This window comes from Lepidothrix coronata, unplaced genomic scaffold (genome assembly GCF_001604755.1).
Source record: "Lepidothrix coronata isolate B3197 unplaced genomic scaffold, Lepidothrix_coronata-1.0 Scaffold142, whole genome shotgun sequence".
Classification (NCBI taxonomy): Eukaryota; Metazoa; Chordata; class Aves; order Passeriformes; family Pipridae; genus Lepidothrix; species Lepidothrix coronata.
This window is the reverse complement of record NW_016690322.1, coordinates 2,139,313-2,159,210: the sequence shown is the minus strand read 5'-3', so window position 1 is coordinate 2,159,210 and position 19,898 is coordinate 2,139,313. Positions and strand designations below refer to the sequence as shown.

Sequence of the window (19,898 nt, the reverse complement as noted above, 5' to 3'; positions counted from 1 at the left end):
TGCATCTTCCATGGAGCAGGGAGAGCTTCACAGCTGAAATTCAGCTTGTGCCTGTGCAGGTAGAGCAGAGGGTCTGAGCTATGCAGTGCTAAAATCCTTACTGCAGGCATCATGTATTATTAGCAATCTGTAAGTTACAAGTGGCTGAAACAACTTCTGCAAGAAAGCCTCCATGTCAGATGGGCTTTTATGTTACTGTAAGTCAAGCAGATGAAATAACTGCTTGAATTATTGCCAGCTTAAAACATACATTTTTTAATAAATGCAGTTTGCCTACTTTTTACACGGCATTGTTTTATTGTAACCATAAAAACTTCAATTCCCTTTCCCTAGTTTATCTTTTGAATTACACTTTTCTGGTTGACTCGCTCTGCAGTCAGTCAGCTTAATTTGTAACTTGTATAGATTTTCTGCCCAGCAACAGCAAAAGGAAAACATTCAACAGAAAAAGATGTCGTACCAGCAAGAGCACAAAACCTGGCACAGTGACTGAGGGGCAAATACGCTGCTGGAAACGTTTTTAGGTTCTTAATTGCCCAGTTTTCAACCTGACGGGTTCCAAAATTGTAGGCACAAGAAGGGGCAACAAGATCTGAGAGCACTGAACAAGACGACACAGCACTGCACATACTTTTCCATCCCAAAGTGCCAGGGTGTGGTTTGGAAACATGGAGCCAGGACAAACGATTATACGCTTTGCTAACTTCAGTGACCTCACAGTGCAAGTATGTGGGACAACCTCAGGCAAAAGGCCCTTCTGCTTTATATAGGTTGCTTTCTGACTCTAATTCTATAAGTAAATGAGGAGGTCTGAGCAGTGAATCTGTTTAAATAGGTATCAGCTAACAAAGGCCTGCTGCATAGAGCATCTTTACGGCCTAACATATTATGGAGGAGTATCAGAACTAAATGTATAGATTTTTACAGCCAAAGAGCTGGAGAACTGCTGGGTTACTGGATTGAGGGGAGACAATGAGGGGCTGAGTGGGGACGGTGAGGGACTGATGAGGGACAATGAGGGGCAGAGGCACTGAGGGGCTCTTTTCAGTGGTGCTCAGCAACAGGACAAGGAGCAATGGCCATAAACTAAAACACAAGAAGTTCTGCCTCAAGATGAGGATGACTTTCTTCACATTGAGGGTGGCAGAGCACTGCAACAGCTGTCCAGGGAGGTCATGGAGTTTCCCTCTCTTGGAGACATTCCAAACCCACCTGGACACGTTCCTGTGTCACCTGCTTCAGGTGACCCTGCCTGGGCAGGGAGGATGAACTGGATGATTTCCAGAGGTCCCTTCCAACTCTAACAGCTCTGGGGTTCTGTAGCAGGACTGTGAAGGGAAGGCGGTGAGAGGCTGCGGGACCGAGGTGTGGTGGTGAGGAGCTGAGGGGGAGCAGTGAGGCACCGAGACCGCTGAGACAGGACGGCGACGGGAGGGCGCTGAGGCGGGATGAGGGGCTGAGGCGGGATGAGGGACTGAGGCGGGATGAGGGACTGAGAGGAGGCGGTGAGGGGCTGAGGCAGAATGAACTGAGGGACCGAGGCGCGGTGCTGAGGCGGGGCGTGGCGGGAGGGCACTTAAGGTCGGCGAAAGATCCGCGAAGGGACTGAGGGACTGAGGCGCCGAAGGGCCGATAGGGAGGCACTGGAGGACCGAGGCGGACTGAGGGGTTCAGGGGCTGAGTCGGGATGAGGGACGGTGAGGGGCTAAGGCAGAATGACCCGCCGAGGGACTGAGGCAAACTCATGGACCGAGGTCGGTCTGAGGGACCGAGGCTGGTCGATGAGGCGCTGAGGGACCGAGGCGGGGCACTGAGGGACCGCAGCCGGCCGCTGAGGCGCCGGGGCACTGACGGACCGAGGCGGCTCGATGCGGCGCTGAGGGGCGGGCGGGGGACGGCGCTGGGCGGAGGCGCTGAGGGCGCGCCCCCTCCCCGCCCCTCGCCCGCTCCCGCCGCCTCTCGCGAGGCCGCCCCCCCTCCCTGCCCGCGCGTCACCGGCGGAGCGGACGGGGACAACATGGCGGAGCGGCGGCGGCACAGGAAGCGCGTCCAGGTACCCGGGACTCCCCCTCCTCTCCATCCCTCCACCCCCGCCGGGCCCCGCGCGGCGCCTCTCGCTCCCCGTCCTCAGAGCGGCTTCCCCCGCTCCTCCGCGGCCTCCCCGTTTGCCAGACGGCGGCTGCAGGCGGCCCGCGGTGAGGGAGGGGAGCGCCCCGGTCTCGGGGCACCGGGGGCGCCTCAGGCCGCGGGGAGAGCCCGGGATGGCACGGGACGAGCGAGTTTTCCTCAGGATTTTCTGGCAGATCGGTAAACTGTGCAAATAGAGCGCAGGTCGGAGCGTGTCGAGGGGCTGATGGGCGGCCGGCGGGGCCCCCCGGCATATCCGAGGCGCCTCCGCTTCATCCCCATGGGGTCTGAGCCCTCAGAAGTTCTTCGTCTCTCGATGACCAAAGAGAGAGATTTCAGGCTGTTCCCTGTTTATAATCGCCGTGGTACTCTCAGGATCGCACCCGTTACCGGTGTGAACAATAGCTTAGTGCGGGTTACACCAAAACACCCGGGAGCTGCACCTTCACCCGGCGTGTCCGGCCCGGGGATCGTAAGCAAAAGACGTGGGACAGATGGTAAAAGCATCTTAAAAGCAAACGTGCCCCAGCCAGGAAATGATGCGGTAAGGAAAGGAAATTAGCGTCTGGAAAACATAAACAAACAGCCGCATCTAAAAATAGACCTAATCAGCTTTGAGATCGTGTTAAAATGTAGTGATAATTGTGCGGTGGCACTGAGAGGCGAAGTGAAGGCTGCCGTGGTGCTTTCGCTTACCTGGAAGTCTGGTGTGTCAGCAGGGAGTTTTACAGAGTTTTTAATGCGTGTGTTGGGCACAGTTGCAGTATCAGTGACTATAATGCTTATTACTGTTGTGTATTATCAACACTAAGCCTAAACAGTGTTTGTTTGGGATTTATTGCTCTGCTGTAAGAGCAGATAATATTGACAGAGATCAGAGAGCCGTTCAACACTGTGCACTTCATATGTCACCCTTCTGCTTGGTTGCCCTCTCTCCTTTCTCATCTTTCCCCTTCCCAGCCCACTTTGCCTTCCCCCAAGAGGATGGACATCTGCCCATACTTGTAATGGTTCCTTTTTTCCTTTTCATTCCAATTATGGGGACAGGGGGAGAATTACAAGGAGTAATTAATCAAAATCTTGTTAAACAAGCCTTATCCATCACAGCATTCAATGAATTATTGTAAAACATTACAGAATTATTCTCTTTTCGTGATTGTTATAGACTGTCCCTTGACGGCTCAATAAAGCATCCATCCAACCCAATTTAAATGCAGTTTAATGTTTTGTGTAACACCCAGGGCTGTGGTCTTGCAGGCAGTTAAGCACATACTTAATTTCCAGCCTGTTAGCAGTAAAAGTATTTCCCAGATTGTTAGTAATTAAATCGATGCCTGGGTGTTAACGCTTAAGGTCGTGGCCTAAATTTGTGATATAATTATGGAGATAAATGTGGATTTTGGTAGGTTCCCAGTGTATGTCAGCACCAATGGGAAGACAAGACCCTGAACAAAGAATACTGGTGAATGCCCAAGGGGTGTTCTTAATTGGTCAGTGAGTAAAACAACACGTTTTTCTTGGTAGTTGGTTTTGGGTTTGGGTTTTTTTTAAGCTTTTTGAACTTTATTGATATACTTGCAGCATAAGTATCATGCTTTCTGGCTAATGCTGGAAGTTTCTTCTTTTAAAAAGAAGCATGGGATTTGTAGGTGCTTCAGTTGTTTTAGCAGGGTGTACTTAATTTAGTGTGATGTGTGCTCCTTAATGAAGAGATTATTTATCACATTGCAAGCATGTCTGACACCTGAATACCCCACTGTCACTAAGCAGAGCTGTATTTCTCTACAGGAGTGAGGGTTTTGGGGGCAGGTGGTGTATTTAGCTGTGCTAGAGGCTGATGTAATGGAGCTCAATTACAATACCATGATACCATGTGCACAGAACCTGTGTTTGGAATAATTTTCATAGGATTTTATGCCTGCCATCAAGATTGGAATCATGGTAATTGGGTCAGAGAGCTAGACATGAAAACAGTCTGAAAAGATAATTCTGTCCAGTCCACTCTGTGTGCTTCCCATCGGAAGTGGTCACAGGAAGGATGTGTTCTATGGAATGTATTTTCATCGAAAGACAACGTTGCCCAATCTGTATTGCACAGTTTAGACTCTTCCTCTGAAAGTTGTGAAACTTGCAAAAATTTTAACTTCAAAAATTTGAACAAAGATATTTTAGAGGTAAAATTTTCCAAGTGTCGTTCCTGGTGGTAATTTAACTGTAATTAACATAGAGATGAATTCGGATGCAGTAGTGAAAGGAGACTGACTGGTCTGTAGGATGCAGATCACTCCCCCAGTGGCTCCCACAGGATTCAAAAGTCTGAAATCAAGAATGTTTGCTGTGTTTAAAGGACTGACTGAAAGAACAACAGCATATGTTGTCTAATGGCTGGTTTAATATTTTTATTTTAGCCACATACATGTCAAAAGATGGGAGATGGCTTTGAATGCCTGTTACTCCAGCAACCTGAACAAAGCTGTTTCATGTCTTGGAAAAAAACACAGTTCCATCCATGTCCTGAAATATTCCCTTCACCACAAAACCCTCGGCGCTGGTTCCTGTGCCCGGCGCTGGGCCGGGTAACACGTGGCACTGTGTTGGCAGCTCTGCAGTGTGACTGTTAAGCAGGCATTAAGTTTTCATTACCTTGGCTGGGTTCCACCGTGCACAGTTTTAGTCTCCCCGCGTCAAGTTTGGGTTTGATCTTTGCGTTGTGATCGACAGCGTTTGCCTCGCACCTCGTGCCGTGTCCTGCGCTCCAGAAATGTTCATGCACACAAACACCACCCCTGGGGACACAGCAAACAGCCCCTGGGCAGCTCTTGGGGCAGTGTCTCACTGCAGATTGGTGGCTGAGGTGGCATCAGTGACAGGTACTTTCCTTGTTGACTTTTTTCCCTTGATTGAAGCTGTGAGATTCTCCTGATGAAGGACATCTACTAATCATTAACTGTTGTGTCCTGTCAGGATTTGGGCTCTGCTGGAAGGAAAATGCAACAGCTGCATTGCTGTTCCTGTGCTACACCTTTGTGTGAATGACTCTGGAAAGGATTTGCAGAAAGGACAATGCAATGGCTTTCTAGTAATCCAGATTTTCATCCAGCTTGCCTGTTTGTCCTTATTTTCTCATAAATTCCGGTAAAGTTGAATGGGATGATAGCAAAGGAGAAAGGCTAAATAACTTCCTTGAAAGCTAAATGGCATCAGGTGATAGAGGAGGAAAAAACAAAGATCAAGGGGGCAAAAAAAAGTAGAAAAATAGGAATTAAAAGTAGCAGCCTGACTTGTCATTAAAACCAGAATCAGTTTTTTGGAAATTTTGAGTTACATTTTTGGAGGTGGGAAGGGAAAAAGTCGAAACAGCTGGCCTGGGGCTAGAAGGGGACTGAAGCTGGTGTGTTTTGGCTTCAGAGTACCTTACATTACTCCTTGGATGTGTTTGAGAACTCTGGACGTTTACAGCTTTTGCTCAAAAAAATTAGCAATGGTTGAAAAGAAAGAATGAAGAAAACCAGTACTTCTGTTTTTATAGGATATGAACCAGACTGAAAAACATCTGCTAATCTTTTTCTGTAAAGAAAAGTTAATGTTTTGTGGCCAGCACACGGCCCTGGTAATCCAGAAGAACTGGTTTCTCCGCATGGCTCTGCCACAGTTTCTTTTAAGAGACCTGGGGCAATCCTTGTACTGGTCATCAGTGCAGGAGTCCAGCAGTTTTAGGTTTATTAGTCACTGAAGAAAACACAGATGGAGTCCTTAGAGCAAGTCCTAAGATCCTGATGTGTTTGTTTCCCCCCTACCCACTCCCACCCAGCGATCCAGTCATGCCAGTTCTGTGCTGCTTCTCTGTCCTGCTGCACCTTGGTTTATTTTAGACAAAGTATAAATGTCTCAGCAGAATGGATGAGCAGCACCCACTCCCCTGCCCAGAACATCCAGTCTAAGGTCCTGACAGTCAACAGGGAAGGGGAAAAGATAATCCTGCAGTTCAGCCCAAGCTGTGATGTGCTCAGCCCATCTCCAGAGAAGAGAACCCTGTTGCAGCTGCAGTGTCCCTGCAGTATGAGGAGAGAGAGGTGTGTGGAATGGAACCTGGGTTGGCACACTGTCGTTTTTGATGTTGCCTTTCATCTTGAAAAACAGGCTGCACATGATAAATGTGCTTCAGATTTCTTCTTTTCCTTATCTGAAAACTGTATAAACTGTTAGGCTTGAGCACTCTGCTGTGAGGGATCGTGTTCTGAAAATCTAAGAGCAAAGAAATAAGCTACATATTCATTTTATTGAAATAAAAGAATTTTGATGACCCCTTTAAAACAGAGGAGCATAAATCCTTGTAGTGCATTTGTCTGCACATGAAATAACTTGTCTTGTTAGTGACACTCATTATTTACTCTCTTCTGATTTTCCAGAAACCTTGTTTACATTACAGACCTGTGGAAGGAAATTATCTTGTCTTTGGTCATAGCTGTCTTCTCACAACTGTGATGCAAAGGGGGAATAAAATGAGTGAAATTTCCAAACCAGAAATGTCCTCTGGCCTTTTGTATTCCATTGAGTGTTCCAGGAGTAAGAAAGCCTGAACAACTCCTACTTAGGTAGAGTTGAAGGGGAGAAGGAGGCTCGTGGGCACACCAGTTTCAGTAGCTCAGTTCAGATGTTATTTGTGATGTGTACAGGCTGCAGTCCCAGCTGGGGGTTGAATTAACTGGGAACTACATCAGTGTATTGAAGGCAGTTCAGAATGCACTGTGCTGTACTTTGATGTGGGAGATAGTGGTAAATAATTCGATTAGGGTTTTCCCTTTGGTGGGTCTGGAACGTCCCTGGGCTTGAAAATCTCAACATTTTATGAATTCATATAGAGCAGAATTGTGATTGAGAATTATTCTTTAAAATGTCAGTGCATTTCTAGTAAGTCACTAGGCTGAGCACTCACTGCTTTTCCTCTCTGTAGGTGGAGTTCTTCTGTCTAGACAAATAAGAAGTTTCAGTTGATTTTATTTTTAATGGCATTCTCCCAGAGTTTGTAAGGTATCAGTAAATCTTTAAATTTCACATGCTGTCTAGTGACAACATGCATTTTTCAATATGTAAAACTAAAGTAGATCCAATAGTTTAAACAAAATCTAGAGTAGAAGTATTCGAAAGTTTGACATTATTTTTTATTACTTTAAAACAGTTTAATCATAGAATTTTAATTAAGACATCTTCAACATTCTAGAAATAGATTGAGATGTTTCCTGAATCTTTGTCTTTCCTATGGAAGCAAACTTTAAATAGCAGGAAGTTTTCATATTCCTTTTTAAGACTGTGTTACCTGGTTTAAAGCTTTATAATTTTTTCAGAACTACCCCTTGATTAATTTGTTTAATCTTTTCCTAAATGCCTAAAGAGGCTTAAAGTGCCTGGATCTGGGCGGTTTTTACAACTGAACACAAAGTTTGATTGAACTGCAACTTTGAAAAGTTGTGGCCAGGATTCTGAACTTCGGTTGATTTCACTTTATGAGGAAATAATATTATTTTCTGTCAATCATATGTTTTAATATTTTAGCAGAAACCTGGCTCTGCAAACAAAGAGATGAAAATAGGATGAAAAATGGGGATTAAATTGCAGGAAATACTTTTCTCAGTTAAACTGTGGCAGTCTCTCTCACTGGGAAGCTTTTCTTGTTACGAAACCATCCCAGAGAAAGGACAAAGCAATAGATAGAAAGGAGCAAGAAAATCTCCTGGTGCCAGCCCCGGCCTGTGTAGTGCATCACATGACCCAGCAGAATCATAAATATTTTAGGAAGAAGGAGAAAAACCACCTTATCAGGGGAATTAACACTGAGGTGAATATCTGCAGCTTCTCTTACTGTTTTACTCTCTGTGCCATGAAGAACAGTTGCCCTGTGAATTGTTTCAAATTTAATTGATACCAAACTTGGTGCCATCATCAGTGATTTACAGTTACTGGGACAACTGTCCCATGTAAGAGGACATGAAACCACACAATATAAATTATGTGCAAACATGCATGGTCAGGGAATGGTTTTCTGTGAGTTATCTGATGTCTGATACACATTTTAAAAATGTAAAAATAAAGGATTGAACACGGAGAAGGAGATAATATAATCCCTTTGAGGACTGTTAGGATCGTCTGGCTTAATTTGGGCACATGTCTGTTAAACTAACTGGGGAATGTGAGAGCATGTTTCTGCTTACATATAGAGGATTTAGACTTTTAAAAATCTCACAGCTGACAAACCACATTGTCTTTTGGTCATTTGGATACCTTATGTCTGGATTATTCTCTCTAAAAATTGTCCTCAGACAGGAAAAGCAACAATCTCCTCTAGGAGGATATTCATTAACCAGTTGATTTTGAAAGTTAGCTGTGCAAACTGTTGAAAATTAACAACTCTTACCATCTGAAGCTTTTATTCTGGTGTAACAACATCTATTTGACCTTGCATTTCCACTTCACATGCTGGTTGTGATATTATGATTATACATCTTAAAAGCGGTAATGGAGGTTGTGTATGTTTATTGGCCTTTAGGAACATTATGTCTTTAAATAAACTGATTTTTTTTTTTTAATTCCTGTAAATCGCCAATCTGGTTTGTGTCTTATATAATCTATTTCCTTGGGCAGCAGGAGAAGAACAGGTACAGAAGAGGTGCTGCAGTCTGATCCACAACTAGCAGGAGGGGCTGGAGAATTAAACCGTACAGATTAAAAGAACTCTTATAGGAAGGAATTTTGAGGAAGTTTGCCTGAATCACTTTAATATCGCAATTTATTTTTTTTCAGATGTGTTTTTGTGAAGCAGGAACATTAGAAAGTTTTTCCAGCAAATATTAGATCTTAATTTTACATAATTGAACGTGCCCATCTCCATCCTTCTGCCCTACACATCTCTTAAGTTCTGCTACCTCTGCAAGGTGGTAAAAGCACAGAATTCATGAATGTGTGCAGACTGAGGGCTCCTTTTTCATATGGCATCTGTTCAGATGTTCCTGTGCTTCATCCTGCTGTGCCTCCTACTCTGTAGGTTGGAAGAATCTCCTCAAGCGTGCTCTGAAGTTTAAGTCATTTTGTAGTCGTGCAGTCACACATAAATTTTCTATCAGATCTTTCAGCTTCTTTTCAACGTGGTTTCCTCCTTTCTCATGTGAAATTCAGGCTGCTCTGTGTTCTGTCAGTCTGCCTACATTGCTGTCATTTCATACATGCTCATTCCTCCCTGTTTCCTTTGTTCCCAGCTTCACAACTGTTTCCATCCCATTCGTGTGCCTTAAGCAGCTTCCCCTGTGCCCGCTGCTTTCCTCTTAGGTCCTCCTTTAGTTTGCTCTTCTTACAGAGCTGTTAAAGGAGTTCTTACTTTTACCTTCAGATCCTCTAACTTAAAAATTCCTGCTTTATGTTGACAGAAAGTTCTCGGGAAAAAATGCCTTGACCTATTTTCACATCCTTTATATTTTATTTATTATTTATATATCGCCATGAAATAATGAGGACTTTGCAACATCAGATTTTTGAGCCCAAATGAATGATAATCCCATGTGTTTAAAACTGTACTAATTTCTGACTGTTCCCACTGTAGGAAGTTGGGGAGCCATTCAAGGAGGAGAAGGCTGTTGCTAAATACTTGCGCTTCAACTGTCCAACAAAATCCACCAACATGATGGGTCACCGAGTTGATTATTTTATTGGTAGGCTCACTTTTAACCAGATAATTAACATTTCTTCTAACGCTGCACTTGGAGGGCGGGAGAGGCTGCTTTGATTTTATTATTGGTGCTTTATCTAATAATTACTGATCTTATGGTTTGGGTTTGAAAACTTATCGAGGCATTAGGAAGCCATAAAATTAATCTCATCAGCCTGGAGTAAACACAATAACCTTTTCACTCTGTGATTTAAAGGTGTGTAGTTGTCAAGTGATGCATTTCAGAGTAGGGACCAGTCTTACTTTAAAGATTTGAAAGGATGTGGAACATCACCAGAACTGAGTGGTCAGTGTGGTTCAAGGCACGTAGACTAAATGTTAAAACAAATGTTAATTTTAATGCATTTTTAATTCCATTTTTATCTCTAGCCTCAAAAGCTGTGGATTGCCTCCTGGATTCTAAATGGGCAAAGGCAAAGAAAGGAGAAGAGGCTCTATTTACAACCCGAGAGTCTGTAGTTGATTACTGCAACAGGTATGACCCAGACTAACTCCTCAGTGTCATTAATTACTGTAGTTGAGAAGATATTGTAGTTATTTTGGAACTAATGTAAGCTGGACTTTGTGCATCCTAAAACTTGTGTGGTTATGTGCAAAAATAACGTATTTTTATTGCAGTGTTTGAGGGTGGAAATGATGTAGTTTCATCATCTTTTCTCTCAAAGCTCTCAGGCTTTCATTACACTGCTTGGGGCAGCAAGGTAAACTGAATTCCTGAATATTGTCAGTATTGGAAGTTAGTGGGGTCAGAGCTCTCGAATCTCTCTGTCCTTGCTGCCTGAGGAGCTGGATTCTGTACTGCTCTTCCTGTTTGGAATGTGGCTGTGATCCTTTCAAGGATGTCACTGGTTGGTGACGACCTTGAGACATCCTGGTGCCCCACTGGCCATACACACACACACACATATATATACACACACTTGCAATAAGGTCTGTTTGTAGCTGACATGGATGGAATACTTGCACATGTACCACAGGTTCCACAGAGCAGTTCTGTTTATTGTACATCACTTACCAAGGAACTCAGTAAGCCCTGAGAGATAATTAAATGGACCTGGTGGCTTTCTGTCTCCTACATCTTATGTATTCATCTATAACTGCAAAATGCTGCCACAGAAAAGTACATTTCTTACCCAGTTTTGAACAGATGAACCAAAAAAAAAAGCAAAGCAACAGGCAAGACATGGGATAATTAGGTCTGGTGTGTGTAGTAAATAGAGCAGATGATGGTGACCTCTGCCTTCCAGTCATGCTATTCGTGATTATGTTAGAGAAAGAATCTAGGTTGGTGTCTAATAACATAATTGAGTGTAAATGTTGTTATCACAGCTGCACTTAAATGTATCATTTAACTCTCTTTCATTTTAAGACTCCTGAAAAAACAGTTCTTTCATCGAGCATTGAAAGTGATGAAAATGAAACCTGACAAGGATACAAAGAAAGAAAAGGAAAAAGGAAAGGCTGAGAGCGGGAAGGAAGAGGAGAAAAAGAGCAAGAAGGAAAGTGGCAAAGATGAAAAAACCAAGAAGGAGAAAGAAAAGGAAAAGAAAAAGGATGGTGAAAAAGAGGAGTGCAAAAAGGTAAGAACTGTCTGTAAGAGAAGAGTCAAACCTGTAACAAATACATTAACCAATTGTTAAGATCACATTGGCTGAAAAATACAGTTGGTTATTCTAAAATATGACCTATCTTTTTTTCCTGTTTTCATCTCTAAAATATGCTGCTTTTTTTTGTTACCTTTTGAATTGTTCTTATTTAGATCTAGATCAAAAAAGAGGCTTCAGATGGCCTTTGTGCACCTCATCATCTTCTAGTGTGGGCTGAGTTAATCCAAACCTGCTCCTCTCCAGGGAGGCTTTGTACCTCAGTTAGCATGGAATGACACATGTGCATGTGACCAAACATCTAAAACCAGCACAGCTGCACAAGTGAAACACAAATAATTTTGCAGTGTTTGGTAACAAGAATGTTTGGAATGTAATATTTGGTACGTGGTGCCTGTAACTGGCTGTGTAATAGCTGCCCTGTTGTGTGACAGCTCCTTACTGAGCTCCATCCTGCCTCATCTTACTTGATGTTTCAGGTTCAAACTATTGTTACTGAACAAGTTTTCATGTGTGTTTTTTCATGTTTTCATTCCTGATTTATTTTGTTACTTATTTTATTATAAGCAGAACAGAATTCCTAAATTAAAATGTTAGGGACCTGCAGGAGAAACTGGATGATTGAGGTGGTTTTTCTTTTATGTACAGTGGTCTGAATCAGTGAGAATTAGTAGGACAGTGCTCCAAAGTTATTCCCATTGAGACACTCCTCTCAAATTTAGTGAGAGTATAGTCTGTCTACAAAGGTTTGGATTTCAGAAAGAACCTACATGGCTAAGAAAGAATTAGAACAGTCTGGCTGCAGTGTCAGCATAGAAGCCAGTGTAAGATAACCCAGCTCCTGAGGTGCTGCAAAATGCTGATTATGAAAGTTATGAGCTCCTCCAATCTGCTGTCATGAGGGGAGGTACATTATTAAATGTAATGTTAATTTTTAAACTAGTCATTATTTATTGAGCAGATATGTAGTGGATTATATAAGGTAGTGAGTAGGAACTTGAACAACAACTCAGGACCAAAATCAGAAAATTAATTTAGCACAATGAAATAACCAAAGAGAAGGAAATGGGAGACAAGGGAGCAGGAAGCACAAGGTCCAGAAAGAGACTGAAGAGAACAGAGAATAAACAGGCAGAAACTGATTTTGCCAGGATGCTCTTGTGGTAAATATGGCACCAAAGTACCAAATAACTCTAATGAGGTCAGTGATGGTGAAGTGTTGTTGCCTGCTCTTGATCTCTGTGCAGACTTCCTGGTAGTGCCAGCCCAGCTTTGCTATGCATTTGAAAAGACAGTGTAATCCTGAAGTCATAGTCTGCTCTTTAGATACTAATTAAAAATAAAATTTCTCTTTCCTTACAATTTTCCTTTATTTTTGAGGTACCCAGATAGTAATAAATAAGAACAGAAGGAAATGAAACATCTTTACTTTTAAAAAAAATTGTGAACGTGATCTTAAGTTCGTGAAAAGTTATCAGACTACATTAACATAGTAGAAATTAAAACCTCTTAATTTTTGTAATTTTTATATATATAATGATTCATATATATATAATGTATATATCATAATTTATACATATGATTTTATAGATGTAGGTAAAAATATTTGTTTGTCCTCAGGATGAGACTCCAGGAACACCCAAGAAAAAGGAAACTAAGAGGAAATTTAAACTTGAGCCACATGAAGACCAAGTTTTCTTGGATGGAAATGAGGTAAGATTTATGGGTACTTTCCAACTTTGAATGTCACTGTGCTATTGTCAGAAAATAGCTTCATTTACTGGATTTCTGCAAACTCCTTGACATGCTGAAAGAAAAATTGATGGCAATGCGATGGCTGATCTTGAAACCAGATTTTTAGATATTTGCCGGGAGGGTAGAGACATATACATGTAGGACAGTAGCTTGAAGAAATCTAAAAGACAGTTTAATTTACCAGTAATTCAGTGTTGGTGGCCATGAGGTGAGATGTTTGTCCCGGGGGTGTTGGAGCTGCCCCGGGCGGTGCCGCAGCCTCTGTGCCCGGAGCTGACCCTGCCTGGGGCAGGAGGGTGGGCCAGAGACTCCTGAGGCCCCTCCAACCCAAGTTATCCCCCAGCCACTGCCATGCCAGGATAGTTCCAACCCAAACACGAGCCTTTCAGAGCGTGATGTTCAGTTGCAGGAGGGGAAATAAAAAATACCTGCCTGACCTTGCCATGTGAGCAGGCAGGTGACACTTGGGCATTCCTGAATTCTCGTCCTGGCTTTACAACTGAAATGGTGGCCTTAAATACTTCTCTGTGCTTTGCTTTTCTGGGAGACAAAAGAACTTAATTGTTTACCAGCTCTGTAATGTACAGAGTCACATTTCTCCTTCTATAGTTTTGGATGAGTGGTAAGTTTTACTGTGCTGTGTTGATGCTGTGTGTGGCTGTACTGGAATTTCCCCTTGGATTCTTGTATTCCTTTGGTTATGAAACATACACAGCAGCAAATTCCATAAGTAAATCACTTGTGTGAAAAAATGTACTTCCCTTATGTATCTTGTTTTTACTCTTCTCAGTCAGTTCTTTTACACTGCCTTGCTGTTTCATCCTGTCTCCTGTGGAATCACACCCAACTCTGATCCCCTCTGTTGTCTTTACATGGAATGCCTGGGATAGTTTGGCATTCCAAATGGGGCTGCACCACAGCATTTGCAGTATCACAGTATTTACTGCTTAACATCAGTTCCTATTTTGTTTTATTAACGAGCTGGAATTTTTTAAGAACTGCAATTCCCAAGAGGGTTTTTTTAAGTATTTTTTTTTTTTTTAGCTAATTTAGAGCCAGTTCTTGTGTATTTGCATTAGAGCTGTTTTTTCCCTTTTCTTCATTATTTTGCACTTACAAACACGGGATATCACACACTCTCTTGCTGCCCAGTCACAATCTTCAGCTTGTTTGGGCTCACAGAACAGCTGACTGGCAGCAGCTACACCGAGTAGAGTCAACTTTGGCCCCCTGTGAGAAGCACAATGTCAGATACTTGTTGATCACACTGAATCCTCACTGCCTTCCAGGTGTCCTTCTGGGAGTTCTTACTGACACATCTGCAACGAGGGATGCTGGTTTCTAGTAATCAGCTTCTTTTCAGAGTTATAAGCTCAGATTCAAGCTGTTTAACTTGCTAAGAAAAAAACCTCGATTTTTCTAGTTCAGAAAATCCCACACTTTACCAAGAAGATTTTTATTTAGTATGACTGAGCAGCTCTGATTCAAATGACCCACAGTCCTCACACAGACATTTGGCACTGAGTGTCGCAGCTGCAGACATTGAGGTAGCACTGGCTGTGGGACAGAAGGGGCAGTGACACTGATCTGAGCCCAGCACATGGGCTGGGGTTTTGGCCACCTGCTTTCTTCCAGGTGTTCAATCTGGGCTTCTTTTCTCTTCAAAGCTCACAGGCCTTTTTGTTTTCCCTTGGTGGACCTGAGAAACTTTTCACTTTTTTGCAGAACTGTTTTTGGCTTCATGCTCAACAACATTATTGAATAAAGATAAAACCAAAACTTGATTTCAGGTATTTTTCTGAATATTTCATTTTCCCATCAGTTCTACTGTCTGATTGTTTTGCCCAGGATTACATCACCTGTCAGTTACCCTTCCTGGGAATCACGACCCCTTGCCCGGCTCCAGGGCTGACTGCAGGGCACCAAGTGCTGCAGCCTGGCAGTGAGTGTTTGGGTGAGGGGATAAATGAGATGTTTATCAGAGATCTTGTTTTCTGACTGTAAACCAGGTCATTTCTGTTGTAGGTGTATGTGTGGATCTATGACCCTGTTCACTTTAAAACTTTTGCCATGGGACTTGTACTTGGTAAGTCAGAGTTGACACGAGTTGTTGATTTGTGTTGCCTTAAGCTAACCAGGGGGGTGTTGTCTAATGGGCAAATATGGGTTATATGGAAATATGAACTATGTTATTAATTTCTGGAACTGTATTTGTGTAGGATAAGCCCAATCAGCCAATTTTTTTAATCTAAATTAGTGTAGATGTTAACTGAACCAGTGAGCTGACAGACCATCCACGGTACTGATGGTCCAACACGTTCCAGCTTCCTCACCTTGAGGGAGCCACCTTTCCTGAGAATCTGTGTCATCTCTTGGGGCCACTGCTGGGCCTTTGACAGGTCCTTGGGGTCACCATGATCTCCCCCCAGCAGTTCCTGCTGCACTGGTCCCAGCAGCTCTCTGCTCACCCTTTGGCTCGAGCCCTCTCCCAGAGCTGCTCTCTTGGCTCCCTTGGCCAAGTGCAGCCACTTGGAGCTGCTGAATGAGGTGTCTCTTACCCAGTACAAAACCAGACAGAAATACTGTCAGTAGCTCACCCTGTGCTAACCCAATACCTTGAATGAACAGTAAGCCTGGAACCTCTGTACACATGCCAGGGAAAACTAACGATGCTTCTCCTGCTTGTGTTCTCCCCTCCTGCCCAGTGATTGCTGTGATAGCCGCCACGCTGTTCCCGCTCTGGCCCGCCGAGATGCGCGTCGGTGTTTATTACCTCAGCGTGGGCGCGGGCTGCTTTGTCGCCAGTATTCTGCTCCTTGCCGTCGGTGAGTGTCGGGCGGGCGGAGCCTGCAAGGGCAGAGGCACAGCCCGGCTCTTCCCCGGGCTCGGAGCTGGGCGGTCCCACGTCCCAGGATGTTGTTTGCCGGATCCCGTGTGCGTTTCCCTCCCGGCCACCGGGTGTCACAGTTGTGCCACGGGAAGAAGGAGATCTCGGGCTCGTGTCACCTGTTGGTGTTTCTCGTGTAGTGCAGATTCGTTTGCTGCCTGTTTAAACGAAAGGACCCCAGAACTGCACACGAGAACAGATTCTGTGGTGAGAATGGTGTCACCAGGATTTTAAAGGTTTCTTTGGTTGTATTTCTGTAGCAGAGGGATTAAGGGCCAAATCAGAGATAAGATTCATGGTTAGTGGGATGGGGGAGACGTGGTAAGAACAAACTATTCCAGTGCTATTGCGGAATGAGGGATTTTCCTCCGATGTCACCCAGTCCCTGGCTTGAGGTGGGCATTAGTAGTGGGCATCTCTTACACAGTGGCTGTACATTCTGTGTGTTCATAACCCAGCATCTCCCTTGTTCTCACACAGCTCGCTGCATCCTTTTCCTGATCATCTGGCTCATCACTGGAGGAAGGCATCACTTCTGGTTCCTGCCAAACCTGACAGCAGACGTGGGATTCATTGACTCCTTCAGGCCCCTGTACACACACGAATACAAAGGACCAAAAGCAGACTCAAAGAAAGAGGAAAAATCAGAATCCAAAAAGCAGCAAAAATACGACAGCGAGGAGAAATCAGATAGTGAGAAGAAGGAAGAGGAGGATGGGAAAACAGAAGGCACAAGGAACTCGGGAACAGAGGGCTCAGGAGGGGAGCGACACTCAGACACTGACAGTGACAGGCGCGAAGACGACAGGTCCCAGCACAGTAGTGGCAATGGAAACGACTTTGAAATGATCACAAAAGAGGAACTGGAACAGCAAACAGATGAAGGGGATTGTGAGGAGGAAGAGGAGGAAGATACTGAAAGTAGGCCTTCACATGGAAAATCATAACTCACTGCGGTTTGGGACTAAGTATGTGCAAATGGTTGGATTTTCTTTGTTGGCTGATCACCAAAACATAGACCATACAGTAGCATCTTCGTTTGCTGAAATATACGTGTTACCAAACAGTTTTATATCTAGTTCCTTCATTTTTTTTTTTAACCATTAACTTGATTACTTGGTACTATGTTAATCATTAATATCCATTTACAGAAGTTTTATCAATCTGACAAGTTTTTTATTGATTGATAGATTGCCCAGATTGTCCTCAAACATACTGAAAAACATCGTTTTCTGGTACTTGCATAACTGGTCAATTAGTTTAGCTTCTCAAACTTGCTTTTGTAAACCAGGTAAAAGTTGAATGACCAAATCTCAGATTATTCCTAGTTATACTCATTTGATAGTTAGGTAAAGCCCTTCTTAGCCCACAGCTTTCTTGATATTTTTCTTGGTTTTGTTTTCGAAAGATTGTGAGAACTTTCCTAAGAAAACTAGTTTTAGCAGAAGTATTTTGCTGACAATAGAGGAGCTGGTAGTGCTGAATTTGGCTGCAGTGTCTCTGTTTCTCCAGCCCATGTGCCAGCAACCGAGGAAATCCAAACTGGTTTTGTACATCCGGTGCAGAGAGAGATGTCATCTCCTGCAGGGGAAGGAAGCAGCACAGTTTGGAAATAATGGCTGTTTTCTTTCTCCTGCTCCATCATAATTAAGAAAAAAAAAATGTATTCTGTACATAATTTACAAATAAAGCAAACCATTTACTTTAACTGCTACTTATTATTTAGAGATTTGATCCAGCATTCAGTTTGTATTCTTGAAGCCATTTTGTGGTGTATCTATGGGAGAAATGCAAGTCAAGAGGACCTCACAGAATATTTGTGTATGATTGGTAGCTGTTCCACAAGAGCTTTAGTTTTGTGCCAACATTCCATGTATTTGAGTAAATTGATCTTTATTAAATGAAAGCAAACACCAGAGCTGTATGGATGCCTTAATGTTAAACCTCTCTGTACTCTGGAACTGGAGTAGTTTTAAGCTGAAGAGGCAGGAGAGTGTTGTTCTGCTCCAAAAGCTGGGTGACTCAGAGCTGATATGAAGTGACCATGATTTGTTTGTAAATCCCTTTGGAGCAGCTGGTGGGGTTTCTCCTGTGCATCCCTCCCTGCTGCCTGTGTGGAGGATGGACTGCAGGATCTGCCTAAAGCATGGAAGAAGTTAAGACTCGGCGTCTTTCCTCTCGATGACTTGAACTGTAGACTGATTGTCTCCCCAGCCCACTCAGAGAAGATGAGGGTAAGCTTGACTTTCATATCAGACCTAAAGAACTTTTTTCCCTTATCCTAAATTGCTTCCCATCCTTCCAGCATCGGCATTCTGGATGAAGATACTAATTTTTCAGGTTGTGCAAATATCTACATCATCATGAGTGCATTGATAAACAATTCATGGATATGGTGTATTTGCTTCTTAAATCTCCTGAATAATTACTCCATAAGGAAGCAGATAAATTGGATCACTTTTTTATTAATATAGCAAAAAATTAAAGGACCCATTAACTAAACAGATTGACTCCTGGCCACTTGTGTGTTGTCACTGATTAAAGTAGCAAACAAAATGCTGTTGTACTGACTGGGGGGGGTGTGTGGTGGGGAGAGCAGAACCTGCTCTGGGGACTCACAGGGGGCAGCCCTGGCCAGTTTTTAAAGAAAATGTAGTGGCTTTAAGTTGTTTCAAGTACTTTTCCTCCTCTAAGTGAAATAATGTCTTCAGGGCCTCGCTGAGAAAATAAAGTTGAAATGGTCAGATAATAAATACTCCTGTAATGGTGCCATCTGCTCCCTGTTCACTGCACAGGTGCCACGTGCCAGCACTGCCCACCTGGGGACAAGTGTTTGGGGCTCAGAATTAACCACCAAACATTTCTGCTGTCACCTTAGAGTTCCAGGCTCCCATGGCTTATAAACTGAATTGGCCTCAAACTCCTCCACTTGATCTGCTGTGAACAGCTCTGAACCTGGTGTGAAGACAGAGCTCTGGGTAGTGGTTAAGGAAAGGACTTGTGACTCATTACTGTAGTCTAGTTTTCCTAGAAATATCCCCCCAGTGCTTCTGAATTATTTTGGAACAAGGTAATGAGAGAAGTGATTACAACATGCTAGTAATAGTAAAATTATGAGTGGACTTAAGGTATCCTGACAAACATTTCCAGTCCAAAGAGAAAATCACGAAGGGACTTGACCACCTTTGGTTAATTATCAAGACATTTTCATATCGAGCATTTCAAAGTTCTTAATGATTTGGTCTTTTAACAATTACTGGTAAAACACAAATGTATTTAATGTAGACAGCATTTGGCAGAGATATTACACCCAAGTGTGCTCTGCTCTGGTACACATACAATAACACCTGCTCACTTGTGGTGTTCCAGGGTCCTTAAACAGAGGCAGATCTTTCTCTAGCAATTAAGAAACAAAAATATTATTTGATGAACTCACTTATTTCTTGTTATCTGTAGAAAGGTTACAGCAGTGGGGTGGGATGCTTGTGATGATAAACAGTTTTCAAATAGTGAAGTACCTTTGTAGCAGCGGATCAGGGAAAGCATTTGCTTTCGCCTGCTGTGTAGCATGCAGCAGATTTTCTTGGGTTTATATATATATATAAAATAGGAGATTATATATATCAAACCTGTGCATATGTATATAAAAAGCTCTGTGTGTGTTTTTATATATATTGCTCATTTAGGCCTGTTTCAGTTTCTGTTCGAAATAACAGCGGCTGGAGTTCACTGAGCATCATAGAGCAGAAAAAGGGAGAGGTAAAACTGGACAATGTCTCAGTTCCTCAGTCCACTCCTAAATTACACC

At 43.2% G+C, this 19,898-nt stretch overlaps 1 protein-coding gene and 1 long non-coding RNA gene across 2 annotated transcripts; both read left to right on the top strand.

The window, feature by feature from the left end:
* The first annotated feature begins 1,953 nt into the window (after positions 1–1,953).
* On the top strand, positions 1,954–18,607 carry SEC62 (SEC62 homolog, preprotein translocation factor). The gene is made up of 8 exons (XM_017827752.1): positions 1,954–2,053; positions 9,719–9,827; positions 10,214–10,319; positions 11,214–11,424; positions 13,069–13,161; positions 15,229–15,289; positions 15,909–16,028; positions 16,571–18,607. The coding sequence occupies exons 1-8, from the start codon at positions 2,018–2,020 to the stop codon at positions 17,035–17,037; spliced, it is 1,203 nt and encodes a 400-aa protein (XP_017683241.1). The 5' UTR covers positions 1,954–2,017; the 3' UTR covers positions 17,038–18,607.
* Positions 2,362–9,705, top strand: LOC108503630. The gene is made up of 3 exons (XR_001876882.1): positions 2,362–3,617; positions 4,536–4,997; positions 5,092–9,705. It is a non-coding gene; the product is annotated as an uncharacterized LOC108503630 (long non-coding RNA).
* Positions 18,608–19,898: the final 1,291 nt, after the last annotated feature.

Excerpts from the sequence above, each read along its gene's own strand:
- SEC62 (XM_017827752.1), top strand. The coding sequence starts at position 2,018 with ATGGCGGAGCGGCGGCGGCACAGGAAGCGCGTCCAG. Across the intron at positions 15,290-15,908 it reads TGCCATGGGACTTGTACTTG|TGATTGCTGTGATAGCCGCC; the intron begins GTAAGTCAGAGT and ends CCTCCTGCCCAG. Across the intron at positions 16,029-16,570 it reads TATTCTGCTCCTTGCCGTCG|CTCGCTGCATCCTTTTCCTG; the intron begins GTGAGTGTCGGG and ends GTTCTCACACAG.